At 37.3% G+C, this 22449-nt stretch overlaps 1 protein-coding gene and 2 pseudogenes across 1 annotated transcript; all 3 read left to right on the top strand.

The window, feature by feature from the left end:
• Positions 1-923, top strand: LOC126079651 (olfactory receptor 4P4-like; annotated as a pseudogene).
• An 11335-nt stretch (positions 924-12258) lies between these two features.
• On the top strand, positions 12259-13197 carry LOC126080371 (olfactory receptor 4P4-like). The gene has a single exon (XM_049891609.1). The coding sequence runs from the start codon at positions 12259-12261 to the stop codon at positions 13195-13197; it is 939 nt and encodes a 312-aa protein (XP_049747566.1).
• A 7591-nt stretch (positions 13198-20788) lies between these two features.
• LOC126080370 (olfactory receptor 4P4-like) lies at positions 20789-21759 on the top strand (annotated as a pseudogene).
• The last annotated feature ends 690 nt before the right edge of the window (positions 21760-22449 follow it).

Here is a 22449-nt window from a genome sequence, read left to right as displayed (position 1 = left end):
ATGGAAAACAGCAATAATGTCACTGTATTTATTCTCTTGGGACTTTCTAAAAGCAAAAATATTGAAATCTGCTTTGCATTATTTTTATTTTGCTATATTGCTATTTGGATGGGAAATTTGCTCATAATGATTTCTATCACTTGCAGTCATCTAATTGACCAACCCATGTATTTTTTCCTTAATTACCTCTCTCTCTCTGACCTCTGTTACACATCCACAGTGACACCCAAACTAATGACCGACTTACTGGCAGAAAGGAAGACCATTTCCTATAATAACTGCATGACACAGCTCTTTACCTCACATTTCTTTGGAGGTATTGAGATCTTCATCCTCACAGGGATGGCCTATGACCGCTACGTGGCCATCTGTAAGCCCCTGCACTACACTGTCATTTTGAGCAAGCAAAGGTGTAACGCGATCATCATAGCTTGTTGTACTGGGGGATTTATACACTCTGCCAGTCAGTTTCTTCTCACTATCTTCTTACCTTTCTGTGGCCCCAGTGAGATCACTACTTCTGTCATGTGTATCCTTTGCTGAAACTGGCCTGCACTAATACACACAGCATTGGTCTCTTGGTAATTGTCAATTCAGGTCTGATTGCTTTGGTGACCTTCGTGATTTTGATGGTGTCTTTTGTTCTGATATTATTTACCATCAGGGCTTACCCTGCCAAAAGCTGTACCAAAGCTCTTTCAACTTGCAGTTCTCACATAACAGTTGCAGTCCTGTTCTTTGTGCCTGTCCTCTTCGTTTACATTAGATGGACTGTAACTTTTCCAGAAGATAAAGTGCTTGCTCTTTTCTACGCCATCATTGCTCCCATGTTCAACCCTCTGATCTGCATGCTGAGAAATATGGAGATGAAGAATGCCATGAAAAAGATGTGGTACGATTAATTGTTTTTGGAAAGAAAGTAGTTTGCACGAAAGGCACTTTGAATTTCACTTTAGAGTTCACCACTGAGCCTTAAATTGATGTACAATGATATACACAGAATATCCAAGAGTATGCAAAAGATGGATCAGTATCTTGAGCATTTTCCCAGATCTCTTCTTGTTTGGACAATTTTGATATATATTTTGTGTTGATTCTTACTCTATTCTCCTCATATACATGCCTCAAGTTCTCCATACTTTGACATTTTATTTTTACTTTACAATTAAGCCTCTTCTCCCCTTGTTTTAATTTTTAACTTCATTCTAGTGAGCCCCTAGCCCCTACTGACAGAAATAGGAACCCAACTGGTAAAGGAGAAATATAGTTTTAATAGTCCCAGTCCCAGCATCATCAATCTGTTGATAAAATGATGTATTTTTGAGTTTAGGCCAATAATTAGTGGAACATTTATTCCCTTTAGGTTCTCAGCCTTCATAAACATGACTGAACACACATAAAGGAAAAACAAACAAAAATAGTCTACGAGGTCTTTCTTCTTCACCTGACAAGATGCTTCTACAAAGTTATTCTCATCCTGTCCCCCATAAAGGCAGACACAATATCCCAAAAGCCTTGGTGAACATGTCTGGACAATGTTAATTTAAAGGTTGGTTGTATTCATGTTATAACGCCATCTAAATAATCTGTAACATAATCATTAGATTGTAAAATTGATTACAAAATGTAACACTATATAAAATAATGGAACAAGAGGAAAGAAGAAAGGAAAAATAATATATAAACAGTTAAAAAATATAAATAAATGTATATTGTACAGCACTGTGCATATATAAAATACCACTGATTTGTATGTTTTAATATGATTAATTTTATGTTAGGTGAATTTCAACTCAATTAATAAAAATGAAAAATCCCAGCACCTTACCTGTCACTTGCATCACATCTCTTTTAACACAGGGAAGGTGCTCTGGTCAGCCCCGTGCATGTGCAATCTAGATGTGAGGGGATTTAAGGGCTGAAGAGACAATGCTGACCAATGGACATTGGACCATGAGACATTCTCTCTTCCTCCTTCCAAGTGGAATGCCTGAGATACAATATTTTATATGCCTTTCTGGGACAACAATCCAGTGAGTGGAAGAAATATTTGCTTTTGATGCCAACGAGTAACCAGTTAGATAATTCACATTCTTATCTTCCCTGTCTTATTTCCATTTTATCTCACTCCTGACTTTTAGCTAATAAGGTTTTGCTTAGTCTCTGTTTCTTAGGAAGCTCAGGTTTAGATATTTAATATCAGAAGTGGCCCTAGAAAGCAGACGTTCATGATGGAATTTTAGATTTTGATTTTTACAGAAGTCTAAGAGTAAAGGGGATCCCACTGCTGGTGGGAAGTGGCGATTGCAACCATATTAAACATATGGAAACCTGTTGGAAGGAAATATACCACAGTGATAACAGGACTATTCAGAGATTTTATATATATATATATATATATATATATATATATATATATATATATATATATATATAATATGTATAATATTTATATGTGTTTGTGTACATGAATGTGAAGAAAACAAAAATCATCACAACTGGATCAATCAAAAACATCATGATAAATGAAGAAGAAATTGAGCTTGTCAGTGATTTCACTCTACCTGGATCCATAATCAATGTCCATGGAAGACAAAACCAAAAGCCAAATTTGTTGCTATCAAATTATTTTTTTTGACTCTTAGGGGTCCCAAGAGTTATATGCCATAGGGTTTTCAAGACTGTGACCTTTCAGAAGCAGGTCACTAAGTCTTTCTTCCAATGGGTTTCTAGTTGGGTTCAAGCTGCCAAACTTTCCATTAGTAATATTGAAGAGGAAAAGTAATAACACATCTTTGTTGTTGTTGTTGTTAGGTGCCGTCGAGTCGGTTCTGAATCGTAGCGACCCTATGCACAACAGAACAAAACAGTTGGATTTAAAGTTTTTCTTATTCATGAAACAAAATATTGACCATAAAAAAGCCTGACAGAAACTTCTCTACACCAATATAAATTTCTCTTATCCTGCTAGATGAGAAGAGTCAACAATCCATTACCTCCTAAAACAAATCTCAAAAAGTCTGTTGGCTGAAGTTGGGTGGAAGGCCAAATTATTAGCAGCCATACCAGAAGTAAACTGATATTAGCTGATCTCAGCAAAACGAGAAGGCAGGTTTCAATCAATCATGTTAAGATTAGCAAATGTTTAATCTTCTGTATTCCTACTCTTCTCTTCATAAACCTCATTATGCCTAACTTCTTTGAGTCACTTACTTTTGCTAGAATCAAAATGACCTCTTTATGGGCATATAGGATAACTCCTCAGAGTAAACCTTAGGTTCAAATTTTGATGAGTTTTGATTATTTTTAAGAGTAGTCAAACATTTAACAATTTGTGCCACCCAGTGACTCCATGGTAGCAGCAGTCAAAAAACCAGCGATGCATTGTGTTGGGCAAATCAGTCACAAAATGCTATCTTAAAGTATTAAAAGAAAAGATGTTACTCTGGTGGCCAAGGTGTGCCTGACCCAAGCCTGGTATTTTCAATTGCCTAATACCATGAGGAAACCCTGGTGGCGAGGTGGTTAAGAGCTGCACTGCTAACCAAATTGTTGGTAGTCGAATCCACCAGGCACTCCTTGGAAACCCTAAGGAGCATTTCTACTCAGTCCTATAGGGTCACTATGAGTCAGACTCAATGGCAATGGGTTTTTTGTTTTTGGTAATATGTATGAGGAAATGGGATAATGAAAAATGAAGACAGAAGAAATGTTGATAAGTTTGAATTGTGGTGTTGGTGAAGACTATAATATTCAATGGACTGCAAACAAAACAATTTTAGAAGAAATACAACCAACCAGAATGCTCCTTAGGAGCGAGGATCAGGAAACTTTTTCTTGCTTACTTTGGACAATTTATCAGGAAAGATCAATCACTAGAGAAAGACATCAAGTTTGGTAGAGTGTCAGTGTAAACGCATGAAACACTCAATGAGGTGGCTTGACACAATAGCCACAATATTGGTACCAAGTATACTAATGATGACAAAAAACGTTTAATTCTTTTGTACATAAGGTCTTAATGAGTTGGAGTTGACTAGCTGCCGACTAAAAACAACTATCTATGTATCTATCTATGTATCTACCTGTCTTAGTTATCTAGTCCTGGCATGACAGAAATACCACAAGTGGATGGCTTTAACAAAGAGAAATTTATTCTCTCATAGTCTAGTAGGTTACAAGTCCACATTCAGGGTGTCAGCTCCAGGAGAAAGCTTTCTCTTCTCTCTTTGTTGATTCTGGAGGAAAGTTCTTGTCCACAATCTACCCCTGGTCAATGGAGATTCTCAGGAGCAGGGAACTCTGGTCCAAAAGATGTGCTCTGTTCAGGTGCTACTTTCTTGGTATGAAGTCCCCAACTCTCTGCTTGCTTCCCTTTCCTTTTACCTCTTGAGAGATGAAAGGTGGTGCAGTCCACACCCCAGGGAAACTCCCTTCACCTTGAATCAGGAAGGTGACCTGAGAAAGGGTGGTGTTACAATCCCACACTAATGCTCCTAACATAAAATTACAATCACAAAATGGAGGACAACCACACAATACTGGGAATCGTGACCTAACCAAGTTGACACATATCTTATGGGGGACATAATTCAATCCATGACTCTATCTATCCATCTACTTATGCATTTATCATCTATCAATCTGTCTATACATACATACATATATGAATGTTTATATAATTTTGTATATTATAAAATATGTTAAATAAAAGTCATGCCTAAGGAAAAAAAAAAAATCCCTGACAATATAAAGTGTCAAAGTGCTACCTTTAATTTGCAATATTTGGAATAATATGTTTTGAGTTATGGTTATCTGCGTTTTCTAAAATGTCTAAAATGTGGATTCATTATTTTTATTTATAGGTATTGTCTTAGTCATTTACTGCTGCTTATAGCAGAAATACCACAAGTTGATGGCTTTAACAAAAAGAAATTTATTCTCTTGCAGTTTGGTAGGCTACAAGCCCAGATTCGGGTGTTAGCTTCAGGGGAAGGCTTTCTCTGTCAGCTGTGGAGGAAGGTTCTCACCATCAGTCCAGTCTTCCCTTGGTCTGGGACCTTCTCCACACAGGAACACTGGGTCCAAAGGTCGTGCCCAGCTCCTGGCACTGCATTCTTGGTGGCATGAAGTCCCCACTCTCTGCTTGCTTCCCTTTCCTTTTATCTCTTATAAAAGGCCCAATGTGCCTGTCAGTTCGTTGTACTGTGGGGGGCTTGCTTGTTGCTGTGATGCTGAAAGCTATCCCACCAGTTTTCAGATACCAGGAGGGTCACCCAAGGAGCTGAGCTTCCAGACTAAGAAAGATTGGGAAGAAGGACCCAGGAGTCTATTTCTGAAAAGAATTATCCAGTGAAAACCTTATGAATAGCAGCAGAACATTGTCTGATGTAGTACCAGAAAATGAGCATCACAAGTTGAAAGGCACTCAAAAGACGACCAGGAAAGAGTTGCCTCCTCAAAGTAGAATCAACCTTAATGACATGGATAGATTAAAGCTTTTGGGACCTTCATTTGCTGATGTGGCATGATTCTAAATGAGAAGAAACAGGTGTAAACATCCATTAATAATCAGAACCTGGAAGGTACAAAGTATAAATCTAGGAAAATTGGAAATCATCAAAAATGAAATGGAACACATAAACATCAATATCCTAGGCATTAGTGAGCTGAAATGGATTGGTATTTGCCATTTTAAATTGGACAAACACATAGTCCGCTATGCCAGGAATGACAACTTGAAGAGGAATGGTGTGGCACTCATCATCAAAAAGAACATTTCAAGATGTATCCTGAAGTACAATGCTGTCAGTGATAAGATAATATCCATACTCTTACAAGGAAAACTACTTAATATGACTATTATTCAAATTTATGCACCAACCACTAAGGCCAAAGGTGAAGAAATTGAAGATTTTTGTCTGCTTCTGCAGTCTGAAATTAATCAAACATGCAATAAGGATGCATTGATAATTACTGGTGATTGGAAAACGAAAGTCGGAAACAAAGAAGAAGGAATGGTAGTTGGAAAATATGGCCTTGGTAATAGAAACAATGCTGCAGATCAGAGATCCAATGATAGAATTTTGCAAGACCAATAATTTCTTCATTGCAAATACCTTCCTTCTCTCACCAACATAAACGGCAACTATACACATGTACCTCGCCAGATGGAATACAGAGGAATCAAATCGACTACATCTGTGGAAAGAGACAAAGGAAAGTCTCAATATCATCAGTAAGAACAAGACCAGGGGCTGACTGTGGAACAGACCATCAACTTCTCATACGCAAGTTCAAGCTGAAACTGAAGAAAATCAGAGCAAGTCCACGAGAGCCAAAATATGACCTTGAGTATATCCCACCTGAATTTAGACATCATCTCAAGAACAGATTTGGCAGATCTAAAACTAATGACTAAAGACTAGACAAGTTGTGGAATGACATTAAGGACATCATAAACAAAGAAAGCAAAAGGACATTGAAAAGTCAGGAAAGAAAGAAAAGACCAAGATGGATGTCAGAGGAGACTCTGAAACTTGCTCTTAAATGTTGAGCAGCTAAAGCAAAAGGAAGAAATGATGAAGTAAAAGAACTGAACAGAAGATTTCAAAGGGCAGCTCGAGAAGACAAGGTAAAGTATTGCAATGACATCTGCAAACAGCTGGAGATAGAAAACCAAAAGGGAAGAACATGTGAGGTGTTTCTCAAGCTGAAAGAATTGAAGAAAAAATTCAAGCCTCAAGTTGCAATAGTGAAGGATTCTATGGGGAAAATATTAAATGACACAGGAAGCATCAAAAGAAGATTTAAGGAATACACAGAGTCATTATATCAAAAAGAATTAGTCAACAAGGAACCGTTTCAAGAGGTAGCATATGATCAGGAACCGATGGTACTGAAGGATGAAACCCAAGCTGCCCTGAAAGCATTAGTGAAAAACAAGCCTCCAGGAATTGACAGAATATCAAATGAGATGTTTCAACAAATGGATGCAGGGCTGAAAGTGATGACTCCTCTATGCCAAGAAATTTGGAAGGCAGCTACCTTGCCAACCAACTGGAAGAGATTCATATTTATGCCTATTCCCAAGAAAGGTGATCCAACTGAATGTGGAAATTATAGAACAATATCATTAATATCATAAGCAAGAAAAATTTTGCTGAAGATCATTCAAAAGCAGGTGCAGCAGTATATCGACAGGGAACTGCCAGAAATTCAGGTTCCATTCAGAAGAGGACATGGAACCTGGGATATCATTGCTGATGTCAGATGGATCCTGGCTAAAAGCAGAGAATGCCAGAAGGATGTTTACCTGGGTTTTATTGACTATGCAAAGGCATTCTACTGTGTAGATCATAACAAATTATGGATAATATTGTGAAGAATGGGTATTCCAGAACACTTAACTGTGCTCATGAGGAACCTGTACATAGATCAAGAGGCAGTTGTTCGGACAGAACAAGGGGATACTGATTGGTTTAAAGTCAGGAAAGGTGTGTGTCAGGGTTATATCCTTTGGCCATACCTCTTCAATCTGTATGCTGAGCAAATAATCCGAGAAGGTTGACTATATGAAGAACAGGGCATCAGGATTGGAGGAAAACTCATTAACAACCTGCATTAAGTAGATGACACCAACTTGCTTGCTGAAAGTGAAGAGGACCTGAAGCACTTACTAATGAAGATGAAAGACCACAGCCTTCAGTACAGATTGCACCTTAACATAAAGAAAACAAAAACTCTCACAACTGGTCCAATAAGCCACATCATGATAAAAGGAGAAAAGATTGAAGTTGTCAAGAGTTTCATTTTACTTGGATCCACAATCAACAGCCATGGAAGCAGCAGTCAAGAAATCAAAAGAGTCATTGAATTGGGCAAATCTGCTGCAAGGACCTCTTCAAAATGTTGAGGAGCAAAGATGTCACCCTGAAGACTAAGGTGCACCTGACCTAAGCCATGGTATGTTCAATTGCCTCATACACATGTGAAAGCTGGACAATGAATAAGGAAAACCCAAGAATAGCTGACACCTTTGAATTGTGCTGTTGATGAAGAATATTGAATGTATCACGGTTTGCCAAATGAACGAACAAATCTGTCTTGGAAGAAGTACAGTCCCAATTCTCCTTAGAAGCAAGGATAGCGAGATCGTGTCTTACATAATTTGGACATGTTGTCAGGAGGGATCAGTCCCTGGCGAATGACATCATGCTTGGTAAAGTACAGGGTCAGCAGAAAAAAGGAAGACCCTTAACGAGATGGATTGACACAGTGGCTGCAACAATGAGCTCAAGCATAACAATGATGGTAAGGATGGCGCAGGACTACCCTGTGGTGCATAGAGTCCCTACAAGTCGGAACCTACTTGATGGCACCTAACAACAACAACAATAAGATCAAAGGGGGTACAGGCTACACCCCAGGGAAACTCCCTTTACATTGGTTCAGGGATGTGACCTGTCAAGGGTGTTACATGTCACCCTAATCCTCTTTAGCCACAGGCAGAAGTTATGGTTTATAACACATCGGAAAATCACAAAATGGAGGACAACCACACAATACTGGGGATCATGGCTTAACTAAGTTGACACATATTCTTGAGGGACACAATTCAATCCATGACAGGTATTTATATTAAAACAAAATTTGAATCAAGCATTTTATTCAAAATTATCTCTGCAGGTGTAGAGAGAATTCATGAGAAGAAAGGAATTTCAAAACAAGAGTAGAATATTGATATAAAAGCAAAGTGTGCCTGGCCAAGGAGAAGGTATCTAAAATGACAGAAATGAGGGATCCATGTGAACTCTGTCAGACACTCTAAGGGAGTTTAGGGGAAGAGATGATTTGCTACCACTTATTTCAAGACACGGAAGACATCTAGGAGAAAAAGAAAATCAACCCTGCCAATCCTAAATAAAATTTGAGTGGGTAGAAGCACTGGATTGAACTAAACAAAAATTCCCTTTGTAGTAGTCTTGGTTTCCTACATTCACAGCCTGAGGCAATACTTACATAAATACTTACATAAAATAGGAGCGGTTTATTTGGGAAATAGTCCCAACTGGTAGGAATGTGGGACAGGAAGAATAAAGCAGGGGAAGAGAGGCAATATTAAGACAGAGCATATTGTTGGCCACGCCCTTGATGACTGATGTGTCTTCTGAGAGACCTTCCAGGAACCTTAGGAAACTCATCTCTGCCTGAGGACAAAGAAGGGGCATATTTTTCTGTCAGGTCCCATTGTCCTTACAGGTCAAGTGTGGCTCAGCAGGCTGTAACTTCCACATATTTCCAGATTGCCCTTCCCAGGTGTCCCGTGGGTGCCTGCGGCACCCCAAACTGTAGTCAGACAAGCCCAAGGCCACCGGAGGAGTTTTTCGAGCAGAGGTGAGCGGGCAGTAAGGCTGTAGTTCGCACCTGCAAAGAACCGCTGGCCTCTGCCAGGACTGCAGTAAGATGTGGATGAGCAGAGGTGAGCAGGCAGAAAGGCTGTAGTTCTCACCTGCAAATAACCGCTGGCCTCTGCCACGACTGGAGTAAGATGTGGATGAGCAGCGACGAGCAGGCAGAAAGGCTGTACTTCGCACCTGCAAAGAACCGCTGGCCTCTGCCAGGACCGGAGTGAGATGTGGTTGAGCAGAGGCGGGCAGGCAGAAAGGCCGTAGTTCGCACCTGCAGAGAACCGCTGGCCTCTGCCAGGACTGGAGTGAGATGTGGAGCCATTTGGACTGGAAATAGTGCACAGGAAGCGCTCCAGCCACTTTTCAAACAACTTAAACCCGAACAAACAACTTATTATGGGACAAACCAAAATTCACATCTTGGGTCCCATGTCCCTGCCCTAGCGTTGCTTTGGCGTTTTCCATTTTGCCTCTGCTCAGACCTCACCACCAACTGGTTCCTCAGAATTGGTCACAACGTAAAGCATTTGCTTCATGGCCTATTAACATCGAATGAATATGAACCATTGGTTTATGATCCAAATACACAGGATATAAAGATTTATTGACCTTGACATACCCGTGCGTTCAGAACTCGAGAAGAATGAAACCAATTTCAGCGGCACGTTTGGCCAACATTTCTTTTGGGAGATTTTTCTTCCCACAAAAAAAGGGGAGACTGAAGAATGGGGTAATTGTATCTCAGTTAAGTCACTTTAAATTCCATGGAAAATTAAACACCAAATTATATGTAATTTCCACCCCTGAGACCCGCAGCAGATACAACTTTTGGGTAGGAAAAAAAAAAAAAAAAAGAACATTTTCGACATAGATGTTGGTGAGGACATTTATTTCCTATTAGTTACAGAAATCTGGAGAGAATATTCCTGTCTTCAGGGAACAGCCAAGGCTGATTGGATGGTGAAAGTTATTAATGTGTAGCGTGGATAGCGTGGATGGTAAGCATTTATCCTGACTACAGTGTAAGTTCAGGATGCTGTCTTTGACTCAGAGCTAAAAGAATTTATTTACGAGGAAATCGCTTGGTAAGTGAAAATTCAACCAACTAATAGTAAAAAAAACATTGCATCAAACAGAAGAAATTAAGTTTGCATATCTATACATGCACTTATATCTAGATAATATAAATTACATTTTTTCTCTCAAAATATGCTGATTTTAATCCTTCTGAAATGTGATTTGCCCTCTTTTTTACAAGCTTTTGCAAACATTTGAAAATAACTTCCCACTATTTAAGTAAAATCCATTGAACGATTCCTGTCCTACCCCGGGGCAGATGTGAAAATAAAGCTTTTTTTTTTTGTATAATATCGGGAAATTCATGAAGGAAATAATGATTGTATTCGGTGCATATACAGAGCTTATTAATGGAGATATTGAAGAAGTTGATAGATGAATAAAGTGACTGACTTGCATTTTAGGTAAAGGAGAAAGGATAGCTATAGAGAAAAAGGCACAAGTCAAAGAAATTAAGGGATGCTCTAAAGTGGAAATTCATTGCTCCCTTTCTACTTTGCTACTACTTGTGTGAGAAGCATACAGTAGGTAATTAATAGCACGATGTTATGGGTTTAGACATTTTAGTATCAGAGTCTCCGGGGCACCAACGTGGGGTGCATTTAATGAGTGCTAGAGAGAATGGGTGAATTGTACAGAAAAAAGAAAGGCTTGCTGGTTTTTTTTTTTTTTTTTTTTGCTAAGGTGCAGAATTATGACTAATAAGAGAATATAGCTTGGAATCTGTTGGCAAAATTTCATCTCTGCTCTCACTTTTTGGGTGAAAAAACACGGATTGCAGGACGAACTAACATAAAAGTTCCTAGAATAATTCTGAGAATAGAAGAACTATCACAGTCACTTAGGCTTCAAATGTTATCCTATCTTTTTTATTGCTCTCCATAATGTTGTTATTTATTTATTTTTTTTTTGTATACTGGGTTTATAATGTTGTTAATATAGATTAAACTTTTAACAGTGTCAGGGTTAACATGAGTCAAACATGATACTTACCCTGGATGTAAACAACTAAATAATCAAGGTAAGTAATATTTTGATTAAATATTTATTAGTGTACTTACCAACTTCTCATTAAACGGTTAGTACACGTATTGTTTAAGACATTGCTTGCCAGCCCCACAACTTGTCAACACTCTCCCTTCTCAACCTTGAGTTCCCTGTTACCAGCTCTCCTGTCCCCTCCTACATTCTAGTACTTGCCCCTGGGCTATTGTGCCCTTTTAGCCTTGTTTTCTTTTACGGGACTGTCTAACCTTTGGCTGAAGATTGAATCTCAGGAGGGACTTCATTACTGAACTAAAAGGGTGTACAAAATATATTTTTTTAATGATGCAAAAATGCACAATAAATGGTATACCAAAATTTAAATAAAGACAGGATTTGAACCTACAATAGCACACTTGGTCCTGGTCCTTCTTCATCCTATCAAGATGACAGGCTACTCCAGGAAAAGAAATGCATTCTCTGTAAGCTCACATTTGCATCTCATCCATAGGCTGACTGTAAATCTTAATTTTTGCCTTGAGCTATTATAACTATTACTCTCACTCCAATTCACTCCCCAAATAACCTGATCAGAACGGTAAGTTATATGGTAAACCTACCAGTACAGGGTTTAGAATTAATGACTTAAATATGGTGTAGGAGAGCTGCTTGAATAACTTGTTATTACTATACTCTCTCTGATTCACACCATGCTTAGTGAATATTTCTGATGCTAACTTGTCACTTTTTTCCAGTTATACCCTCTGAGAATTCACTGCATCAGACCATGGAAAATATCAATAATGTCACTGAGTTTATACTTTTGGGGCTTTCCCAGAACAAGACAATTAAAAGTTTGTGCTTTCTATTATTCTTATTTTGTTACATAGCTATTTGGATGGGAAACTTGCTCATAATCATTTCCATCACTTGCAGTCAGCTAATAGGTCAACCCATGTATTTCTTTCTTAATTACCTTGCTTTCTCAGACCTGTGTTATACCTCAACGGTGACGCCCAAGCTTCTCACTGACTTACTGAAAGAAAGGACCAGAATTTCTTATGCTAGCTGCATGGCACAGCTTTTTTCTATGCACGTCTTTGGGGGGGTTGAAATCTTCATCCTCACAATCATGGCCTATGATCGCTATGTGGCCATCTGCAAACCCCTGCACTACACAGTCATCATGAGCAGGAGGAGGTGTTATGTATTGGTCTTTGCTTGCTGTACTGGGGCATTTCTGCATTCATTTATGCAATGTCTCCTCACTATTAACCTACCCTTCTGTGGCCCCAATGAGATAGATCACTACTTCTGCGATGTCTATCCTTTGCTGAAACTGGCCTGCACTGACACATACAGCGTCGGGATCCTGGTTGTCGCCAATTCAGGCATGATGGGTTTGGTGAATTTTGTTGCCTTGATGCTGTCTTACTTCTTGATTTTGTCCACCATCAGGGTCTATCCTGCCAAAAGCCGCAGCAAAGCTCTTTCCACTTGCAGTTCCCACATAACAGTTGTGGTTATATTGTTTGTGCCTGTCTTGTACGTTTATATTAGACCAGCTGTAACTTTTCCAGAAGACAAAGTGTTTGCTCTTTTCTTCACCATCATTGCTCCCATGTTTAACCCCCTGATCTACACTTTGAGAAACTTGGAGATGAAGAATGCCATGAGGAAAGTGTGGTGCCACAATCCGCTTTTTATTGGAAGGCAAATGTATTGAAAGGTAAGTATACTCCGCACTGCACACCCTATTCAAGTTAGTTTGCCCCATCTTAATTTTATTAAAGCAGGAACTGACCATAAGAAACATAAGCACAGCCACTGACATCAGTTCATTAATATTATAATTTACCTTGAACTACTTCCTTGTTTCTTTATTGATCTGTGTCTCTTATTTAAATTTTCCTGGTAATTTGAGTTCAACTTTTGTACTTTTTTTTGGTATTTTTTTCTTTGGGTTTTGTCCATAGGTTGCAAATCAGAGCCCACATTTCTAACCTTTCTCTGCTTTGGTTCCAATGAATATCCAAAAGTACATGTGCTCCATTGGTATCTTCCAACCCAGATTTAAAGGGCCCATATGGTCTTTTTTTTTTTTTTTTTTTATGGTCTATTGGCCCAGGGGTTAAGTGCTCAGCTGCTAACCAAAGGTCAGTTTCTCTAATCCACTAGACCCTCCATGTGAGAAAGATGTGATAGTCCACTTTTGTGAAGATTCCAGCCTTGAAAACTGTATAACGCTATTCGACTGTGGCATGTAAGGTCACTGAGAGTAGAATTCTACTTGACGGCATTTTGTTTGGTTGTGGATGTATTGTCTATTATTCTCTCTGCATACCCCATCAAAAAGGGAGCATTGGGAATTTAGAACCACTTTTTTCACTTAGTTCCTGATTTTCTACAGTCATTGAAAAAATGCTAAAACCAGAAATATATATATATATATTTATGTAGTGTTTAAACAATCAAATACCATTTATGTAAGAAATAATAACTGTGTAGAAAGTACAAAAGTATTTTTCCTAAATAATAGTGATGAAATTAAGTATTGTGCTTACAAAGGAAACTTCTTAACCTTGTTTTATTATTGTTGTAATTATTACTATTATCTGTAAATGAACTTTTGGAAAATGATATTTAAATAAAGATTTTAACATAAATATTTGACTTGAATTTCCTTTGCACTCTAAAAATATTTTTATAATCTAAGAGCTATAAGCATAACAATTTTGCCACTTCTCGTCATACATGTTTAAGTAACCTTATAATGTAAGATCATAATAACTTATTTCAGTCAGCACAAGGTATTTATGAAAATATTTTTCTCCTAAAGAAAAGCTACAGAAAGTCTAGTTTTGAAATGATGACTTAATTATCTACTTTATTTTACTGATGAGTTAACAGAAACTCAGATGATTAAAACTTTTCCTAACATCAAACTAAAAACTCTGGAGGCAGTTAAGTAGTCAAGTAAAGAAAAAACAACAAAAACAAAAAAGAAACAAAGAGCCCATCTTATATTTCTGTATGAGAAAGTGTAGCTCACAGATCCACATTACCAAATGTGCTCTATATATTTTGTCAATATTATTCTACAATTTTTTTCAGCTTGAATTTAGATAAATGAAAATATTTTACTTAAAACTTTTTATTTATCTGCCTTGAGCATTGTGCTGTTTTAAGATCTACCTATGTGGGATGAAACTGACATCAACTTGCGATATTAGCTAGGAAACTTAAGGGGCAGTGAGTTTATATTAACAGAGGAGCAACAACTCAGAAAAGGAGAGAGAGAATGGTTGTACTACGCGAAGAAGGCAATCAGTGTCACTGAACTGTACATGTAGAAATTGTTGAATTGGTATATGTTCTGCTGTGTATATTCTCAATAACAACAAAAATACTATAAGCTATATAAAATATTTTACTTAAAAATATTATGTATTTTGATAAATTTTTTTCCAGTGCACTGTCCTCATTAATCATACAGACTGAAAGTCAAACCAGCCAGGGTAGCAGCATCCATGGCATATCAAGCAGGACAATGGAGGCAATTTTTAGGCATAATGAACTTGTGAGAAAGAAGTATGAATCTTGGGAAAATTAGTAGGCAAGAGAAAAAGGGGAAATGATTTAGATGGCATGGGGAATTATGTTCTACACAACATCCCATCCGGTGCTGTAGTATGCATGTGAGATATTTTTCTGCTCTTTGCGAATTTCAGCTGTCAGTCGCCTCTGATAGATTAAGTATCTTGCAGGCTGGATAGTTGAAGCACATCTTAACTATTTACTAGCTTTGTGACCATGCATAATTGATATTATTTGTAAGATGTGACTTTACTATAACAACTGTATTAGAAAAGTCACCCAAACTAACAAAGAGACATATTTCTAAAATGGGTACGTATTTCTAGGTCCTGGGGTTATATAGAGAGATCCTGGGGGACAGAGGATTCATTAGCCTATGATTTGCAAGACTTGAATTTCTTTTATTGCAACTATTCAATATTTTGTTCCCTATAAAATTACATAGTGATTAGTGTTATGAAACATGTAAAGGTGATTTAAGATGGAAGGCTTTAAAATAGATTTTTAAATGTATAAAGGGGTATACACTGTCAGGGCATTTTGCCATCCTGGTTTTTCCAAAATCATCTAAAGAACCTTTAGAAAAAAAAGAGAATTTCAGTAAGAAATTTTAACTTGGTATGTGTGTGTGTGTGTGTGTGCATGATTTGAGTATTTTTAACGTAAGTTGTCCGTTTTTCTTGGAAGAACAGACCTCATGAATAACAGCCCTATCATATATGCAGATTCTGTTATGATACTAGGAGAAGAATATGTAAATAAACCTAAATCACTCCAAAAGCCTTGGGCCAGTACTATGCTTCCTGTTTCTTCAGTGTCTGGGCTGGCTGACTTGGCCGTTGGCTGATTGGACCACGGGAGAAGCCTTTCTTGCCCACAGTCACAGATGTGAAGCCAGCATATACAGAAGTAGAAAAATCAGTGAAGTGGAATAAATGACAACACTGTGGTGATGTTTAACGTCCAAATGTGTTACTAAAATATGTGGATGATTACATTAGTGTATGAGAATCAGAGTTATGAAAAAAAAAATTCATATCTTAATTCAATACATAATTATTGAGTTTCTAATATATGTAATAAAATTTGCTTGTTACTAGGAAAAGAGCAATGAAATAAACATGACATGACCCCTACCTCCATAGAATTTAAAATCTAGTAAAGAATAAAAACTAGGGAAGCAAGTCAGGAAAGGAACTGAAAGAGGAACTTCTGTGATGGCAAGCTGTAGTTCAGGGCTTGGCTTTTTTCACATGGTCTGGAGTCATCATGAGATGATAATTCATGTGAGTCTTATTTTGCCCTTCAAATCATTTGCTTTCTTTCCACAAACATCTGATTGCACCACACTTGCCTTATAGCATTTTCATCTCCATGTTTCTAAGTGTGTAGACAAGAGGGTTGAGCATGGGGACGATAATTGTGTAAAAAAATGTAAACACATTATCTTCTGGAGAGGTTGTTGCAGGTCTTATAATTACAAATGACAGATGCAAAAAAGCCAGATGCAACAGTGATGTGGGAACTGCAAGTGGAAAGTGCTTTGCAGTGGCTCTCTGCAGAGTGTGCTCTCAAATTATACATTATCATAACATAGGAGGCCATCAAAAATAGGAAGATCACTAGTCCCATTAGACCAGAATTGGCAATGACTAAGAAAACAATTTTATCTGCTCAGTGCAGGCCTGTTTCAACAAAGGGTAGACATCATAGAAATAGTTATCTAATTCACTGAGGCCACAGAAAGGTAAAGCAATTGTTAAGAAGAAATAGACCAAGGGAATGCAGAAGCCCCCCAGCACACATGACACTATGAGAACTGAGTTACATCTTTGCCTGTTCTCATGATGGCATAGTGCAGTGGTGTGCAGATGGTGATGGACCAGTCATAGGCCATTCCTGTGAGGATGGAAGCCTCACACAGTACCTGTGAAAAAACACATGGTAAAAAGTTGTGTCATGAAGTTTTTATAGGAAATGATCTTCCTTCCTGTCAGTAAATTGGTCAGTAGTTTGGGTGTCACAGTGGAGGTGTAGAAAAGGTCTGAGAGAGCAAGGCAACTAAGGAAGAAGTACATGGGCTGGTTAGTTAGTTGGCTGCTTGAGATAGAAATCATAATAACCAGATTTCCCCACCATGTAGAAAGGTAACATAGTGCTACCAGGGCTCCTTAGCCTGAAATTGTCATTATTATTAGGGAGCTAGAAATATAGGTGGGAGTTTATACATGATGAATCATTCATTGGTCTACTAGGAAGGTGACATGAAAAGGAAGAATTGCCAAGAAGGAAATAAAGCCTCTTCTGTGGCTTTGGAAGTGGAGAAAATTGGAGATTCATACAATTATTTAGTGACATTTTTTGGTTAGAATATCAGAAAGCATTGAACTAGCAGGGATATTAATTTTCTATCAATAAATGCAAACTGATTGGCTTTTTCTGAGTTCTCCAATAACCTTAGTTTCTGCAGAGGCTAAATTTCATGTTTGAGACATAATATCTTGTTTTATTGTCAGGGGAAGGATACGGGGGAAGTAATTCAGATTTTTTTTTCCTGTGCACATGATTAAAATAATGGTTTTATGTTATTTCAAATTAAGATGCCGTTACTTTAGCAGCTGTACAAACTGTATTTTAATTATTATTTAAAAAAATAAAAATAGACATTTTATTTATAGGTGAGGAAATATTTATACAGTAAAATTGGAGGTGTGCTAAGAACACTTCCTTCTCAATGGCTTGCCTATTAAAAAAAAATAGCTAATTCTAAATCATAAAATTTCACCACAGAAATAAATTCATTTGTTTTGTTAAATTTGTTTTTAAACCTCTTGACTTGCTGGAGTCAAAAAGGCTCTGTAAAGAGTGAAAGCCTTAAAGCAGCTTAGATGCTTCTACCTCAAACCCCTTTTTGAATGTCCTATCACTCTTTGTTATACACAAAAAACATTTCTGCTGGCATAGGTGTTTTGATTTGTATGCTTGCTCACAAGTTTTAGTTCAGACATTAAACAGACTTTGCTGAAGAGACAAATTAAACATTTAGGGTTTTGTACATTTTGCTCTGCATGACCTAATTATGAACAGTGGTTTCTTTTTTTCTTTCTCTCTCCCTGCCCTTTGTTTTCTATAAAAACACCCAGCTTGCTTTTGTTCAGAGAAGTACCTCCTAGTTCTCGCTGGGAGGTATACTTCCATCCATGGATTTTTTCTGAAACCAGATAAACTGTATAAAATGACCTTGTTAAAAAAAAAAATATATATATATACATATATTTATTTAACAGTTTATGGTTCCATTTTCAGTGCAATGGAGTTTTTAATTTGGAGGAAAACATAGTTAATCTATAAATAGAGAGGTAAGAATGGGATTTAAAATTAAATTGATAAGAAAATATAGCTACAAAATTAGGACAGAATATGTATTATAAATTTTAAGGAAAGGGGTAAAAAGCTGATGTTGTATTCTGAGGCCTAAAATTATACAGCTAATTGGATGATGTGGTCATCAATTTTATGTTATGTTTCCAAATTATCAGAAGCTTTGGTTAACACCAACTGCAATGGCTAAGTTTTCATAAATTGTTCCTGTTAATTTAATGTAATATTTACTGATTGATGTGGAGATTCAAAATGCCTTTATCTATTCTATATGTGTATTTTGACAAAAATCCATTCTATTTAGAATGAAGGGATTTGACTAGTGGATCTCAAAGTTCACTTCCTAGTCAAAATGAATTTAGGATTATGCAATTTTATTTTCTATATGGCAGTAAATTTTATTGTGCTGTGCTATTGACAACTGTTAGAATATTAATTTAGTAACAGTAACATTTAGATAACAAATTCAAACATTAATGCTTCCATAGTTTATAAAATAATGGTCATTCGTCGATTTGTTTGAGCTTCACAACCATTTTTGGCAAAGTCTGAGCAGGTTACCCCATTTTATAAATAAGGTAAATTCAGGGAGATAAAATGAGTAGTATCCAAATTCGCACACTGTGGTGTAACTCAGTAATTTTGTCCAGGTCCCAATTATTTGCCTACCCATAAACATTTCCCCGTAAACTATCCATGAACTTTCTCTCTGTTTTAGTCAGTATTAGGATTCTTTAGGGTTTTATGGCAAATCGATAAATTGTTACAAAAATATGGAAACAGAAATGCACTTCCAATTTCAGAAACTGTGAGAAAATTCACTTGAAAAATAGGATATGCTGAGTCAAGAGGCAAAAAAAAAAAAAAAAAAGTAAAACTGTCTTCTGCTCCACTTTTTAACTATCACTTTATTTTGTTGTTAAGTATATAATTTTAATTGAACTGCCTGTAGAAATAGGAGCTCCTGGGCGGCAGAAACCTCCTTGTGTTGGACTACTAGCCCAAAAGTTCTGAACCACCCAGTAGAGCCTTGGATCCCTGGTGGGGCAAAGGTTAAGTGTTCAGCTGCTAACCTAATGGTTGGAGGGAGATTCAAACCCTTCAGAGTCACCACAGGAGAAAAGACCTGACGAACTACTCCTGTAAAGATTACAGCCTAGAAAACCCTATGGAGCAATTCTATTCTGTCCTACATGGTCGCTATGTGTTGGAATTGACTTGTGGTCACAAAACCACGACAGAAGTGCCTCAGGAGACAAACCTGGCAATCTGTTTCTGAAAGGTCACAGCCTTGAAGACCCAATGGAGCAGTTCTACTCTGCACATACGGGGTCAAAATGAGTAGGTGTGGGCTCCAGAGCAACTAACAACAGTAGCAACAGCCTGTAGAAAGAAAGAAATTTCGGTTTTAAAATCTCAGCGTTTTACCCTCACAAATCGCTGTGAAAATGTCAAACGAGCAATCAAAAAAATAGCCAAACCAATCATATGCACCCCTTACAGAGAGCTTTTATCGTATATTTTTTAAATATGTATTTATCATCAAGTAAATTTTTCATTTTATTTTACAATAAAATAATTTTAAGGTAGCATACATTCCACGGTGAGGCATTGGTGGTTCAGTGGTAGAATCCTTGCCTTTCATGCTGAAGATTTGATTTGAGTTTCAACCTGTGCATCTCAGCACAGCTACCAGCTTTCTCTCAGGGGAGGCTTGAGTGTTGCTATGATGGCTAACAGGTTTCAGCTGAGCTTCCAGGCTAAGACAGATTAGAAAGAAAAGCCTGGCTGTCTACTTCCAAAAATTACCAATGAAAATTCTACGAATCACAATGGAACTGACACCCCAACAAATCGTAAGGATGTCGCACGACTGGGCAGAGTTTTGTTCCGTTGTTCATGGGGTCACCAGGAGTCAATCCTGACTAACACCCACAATATTTTCAACTAGTGAGCACTGCTAAAACTTTGAATTTGCTTCTACATCATTAAACAAAAACTTGCATCTTTAACAAATTTTGAATTAGTAAGAATTCAGAGCTACATCTTTTCTAAAACTTAGATGTATGTTCCACTGGACTTGGAAAATGATTAGTGCCTAGTATTTTTTTTTAATATGATTGAATGAATGCATTCATTCATATGAATATCAATATTTAACATGATGTCCTGAAATATTTAAGGAAATCATCATGAGACTAACCAGAAAAAATACTCTTATTAAATAAAGATTTTCAGTTTCTGAAACATGGCCATCGGTTCAATTAAACATACTTTGTATAATATGTGTTGTATCATCAATATTATACAAAAACATTTCTTACAATGACTTATAAATTATGTCTTTTCAGATGATTGCTATTTATTTTAACTGCATTAGATCAAGGAAAATAGGAGTAAGGTCACTGTTTACTCTGTTGGGCCTTACCCAAAACAAGAACTTTGAATTCTCTGCTTTGTATTACTCTTATTTTGTTACATTGCTATTTGGATGGGAAACTTGCCCCTAATGATTTCTATCACATGCAGTCAGCTAATTGACCAACCCATGTATTTCTTCTTTAATTATCTCTCTCTCTCCAACCTTTGCTACACATCCACAGTGACACCCAAACTGATGACTGACTTTCTAGCAAAAAGGAAGACCATTTGTATAATAATTGCATGGCACAACTTTTTATCATTCACTTCCTTGGAGGCATCGAGATCTTCATCCTCACAGGGATGGTCTATGACCACTACGTGGCCATCTGTAAGCCCTTGCACTACACTGTCATCATGACCAGGCAGAAGTGTAACACAATCGTCATAGCTTGTTGTACTGGGGGATTTATATGCTCTGCCAGTCAATTTCTTCTCACTACCTTCTTACCCTTCTGTGGCCCCAATGAGGTAGATCACTACTTCTGTGATGTGTATCCTTTGCTGAAACTGGCTTGCACCAATACACACAAAATTGGTTTACTGGTAATTGTCAACTCAGATCTGATTTCATTGGTGACGTTTATGATTTTGATGATGTCTTATGTTCCCATATCATATACCACCAGGGTGTACCCTGCCGAAAGCTGTACCAAGCATCTTTCAACTTGTAGGCCTAACATTAACAGTTGTAGTCCTCTTCTTTGTGCCTGTTCCCTTCATTTAACTTAGACCAAGTAGAATATTTCCAGAAGATAAAGTGCTTTCTATTTTCTACACCATCCTTGCTCCAATGTTCAACCCTCTGATCTACTCACTGAGAAATGCAGAGATGAAGAATGCCATAAAGAAGATGTGGTACTTTCCATTATTTTTGGAAGGAAAGTAGTTTGCATGAAGGGCATTTTAAATTTCACTTTAAAGATCAACACTGAGCCTTAAAATTGATGTAGAATGGTAACAAAATGTATATGAGATTATGTGAAAGACAACCACAGGTCAGAGCTCAATATATTTAGCATTTGCCCAAACCTCTTGCTTTTAGGTAAATTTTGATATACACTTTGCATTCATTTTTACTCTATTCTCCTCAGATATCTGCTTCAAGTTCTCCATACTTTGACACTATAATGCGGTCTCTTCTCCCCGGCTCTTGATTTTTAATCTCATTCTAGTGAACCCCTCTTTATAGGAACAGGAAGCCACCTCGCAGAGGAGAGAGATAGTTTTATACTTCCTGTGCCAGCATCAAAGAGCAGAAGATAGGAGGGTGGATTTTCTAGTTCAGGCAAATAGGTAAATTAGTGAAATATTTAACACCTTTAGATACTCAGTTTTCATAAACAAGGTTGAAAGCACTTAAAAAAGAATATATAAAAAAGCAGCAACATGTTTCTGCTTTCACTGGACAAGATGCTTCTGCCTACCTATTTTCATCCTCTCCCCAACAATGGGATATACCATATCCCAAAAACCTTGGTAGACATGTCTGGACAATGTTAATTTCAACGTTAGTGGTATTCAGGCTCTAATACCTCTGAATAATCTGTAATATAAAGATAAGATAGTAAAATACATT

The sequence above is a fragment of the Elephas maximus genome, chromosome 7, assembly GCF_024166365.1.
Source record: "Elephas maximus indicus isolate mEleMax1 chromosome 7, mEleMax1 primary haplotype, whole genome shotgun sequence".
NCBI classification, from domain to species: domain Eukaryota; kingdom Metazoa; phylum Chordata; class Mammalia; order Proboscidea; family Elephantidae; genus Elephas; species Elephas maximus.
Note: the sequence above shows the minus strand (reverse complement) of the source record. Positions and strands in the feature narration are given on the sequence as shown.

Bases quoted from the DNA above. Each gene is read 5' to 3' on its own strand.
- LOC126080371 (XM_049891609.1), top strand. From the start codon at position 12,259: ATGGAAAATATCAATAATGTCACTGAGTTTATACTTTTGGGGCTTTCC.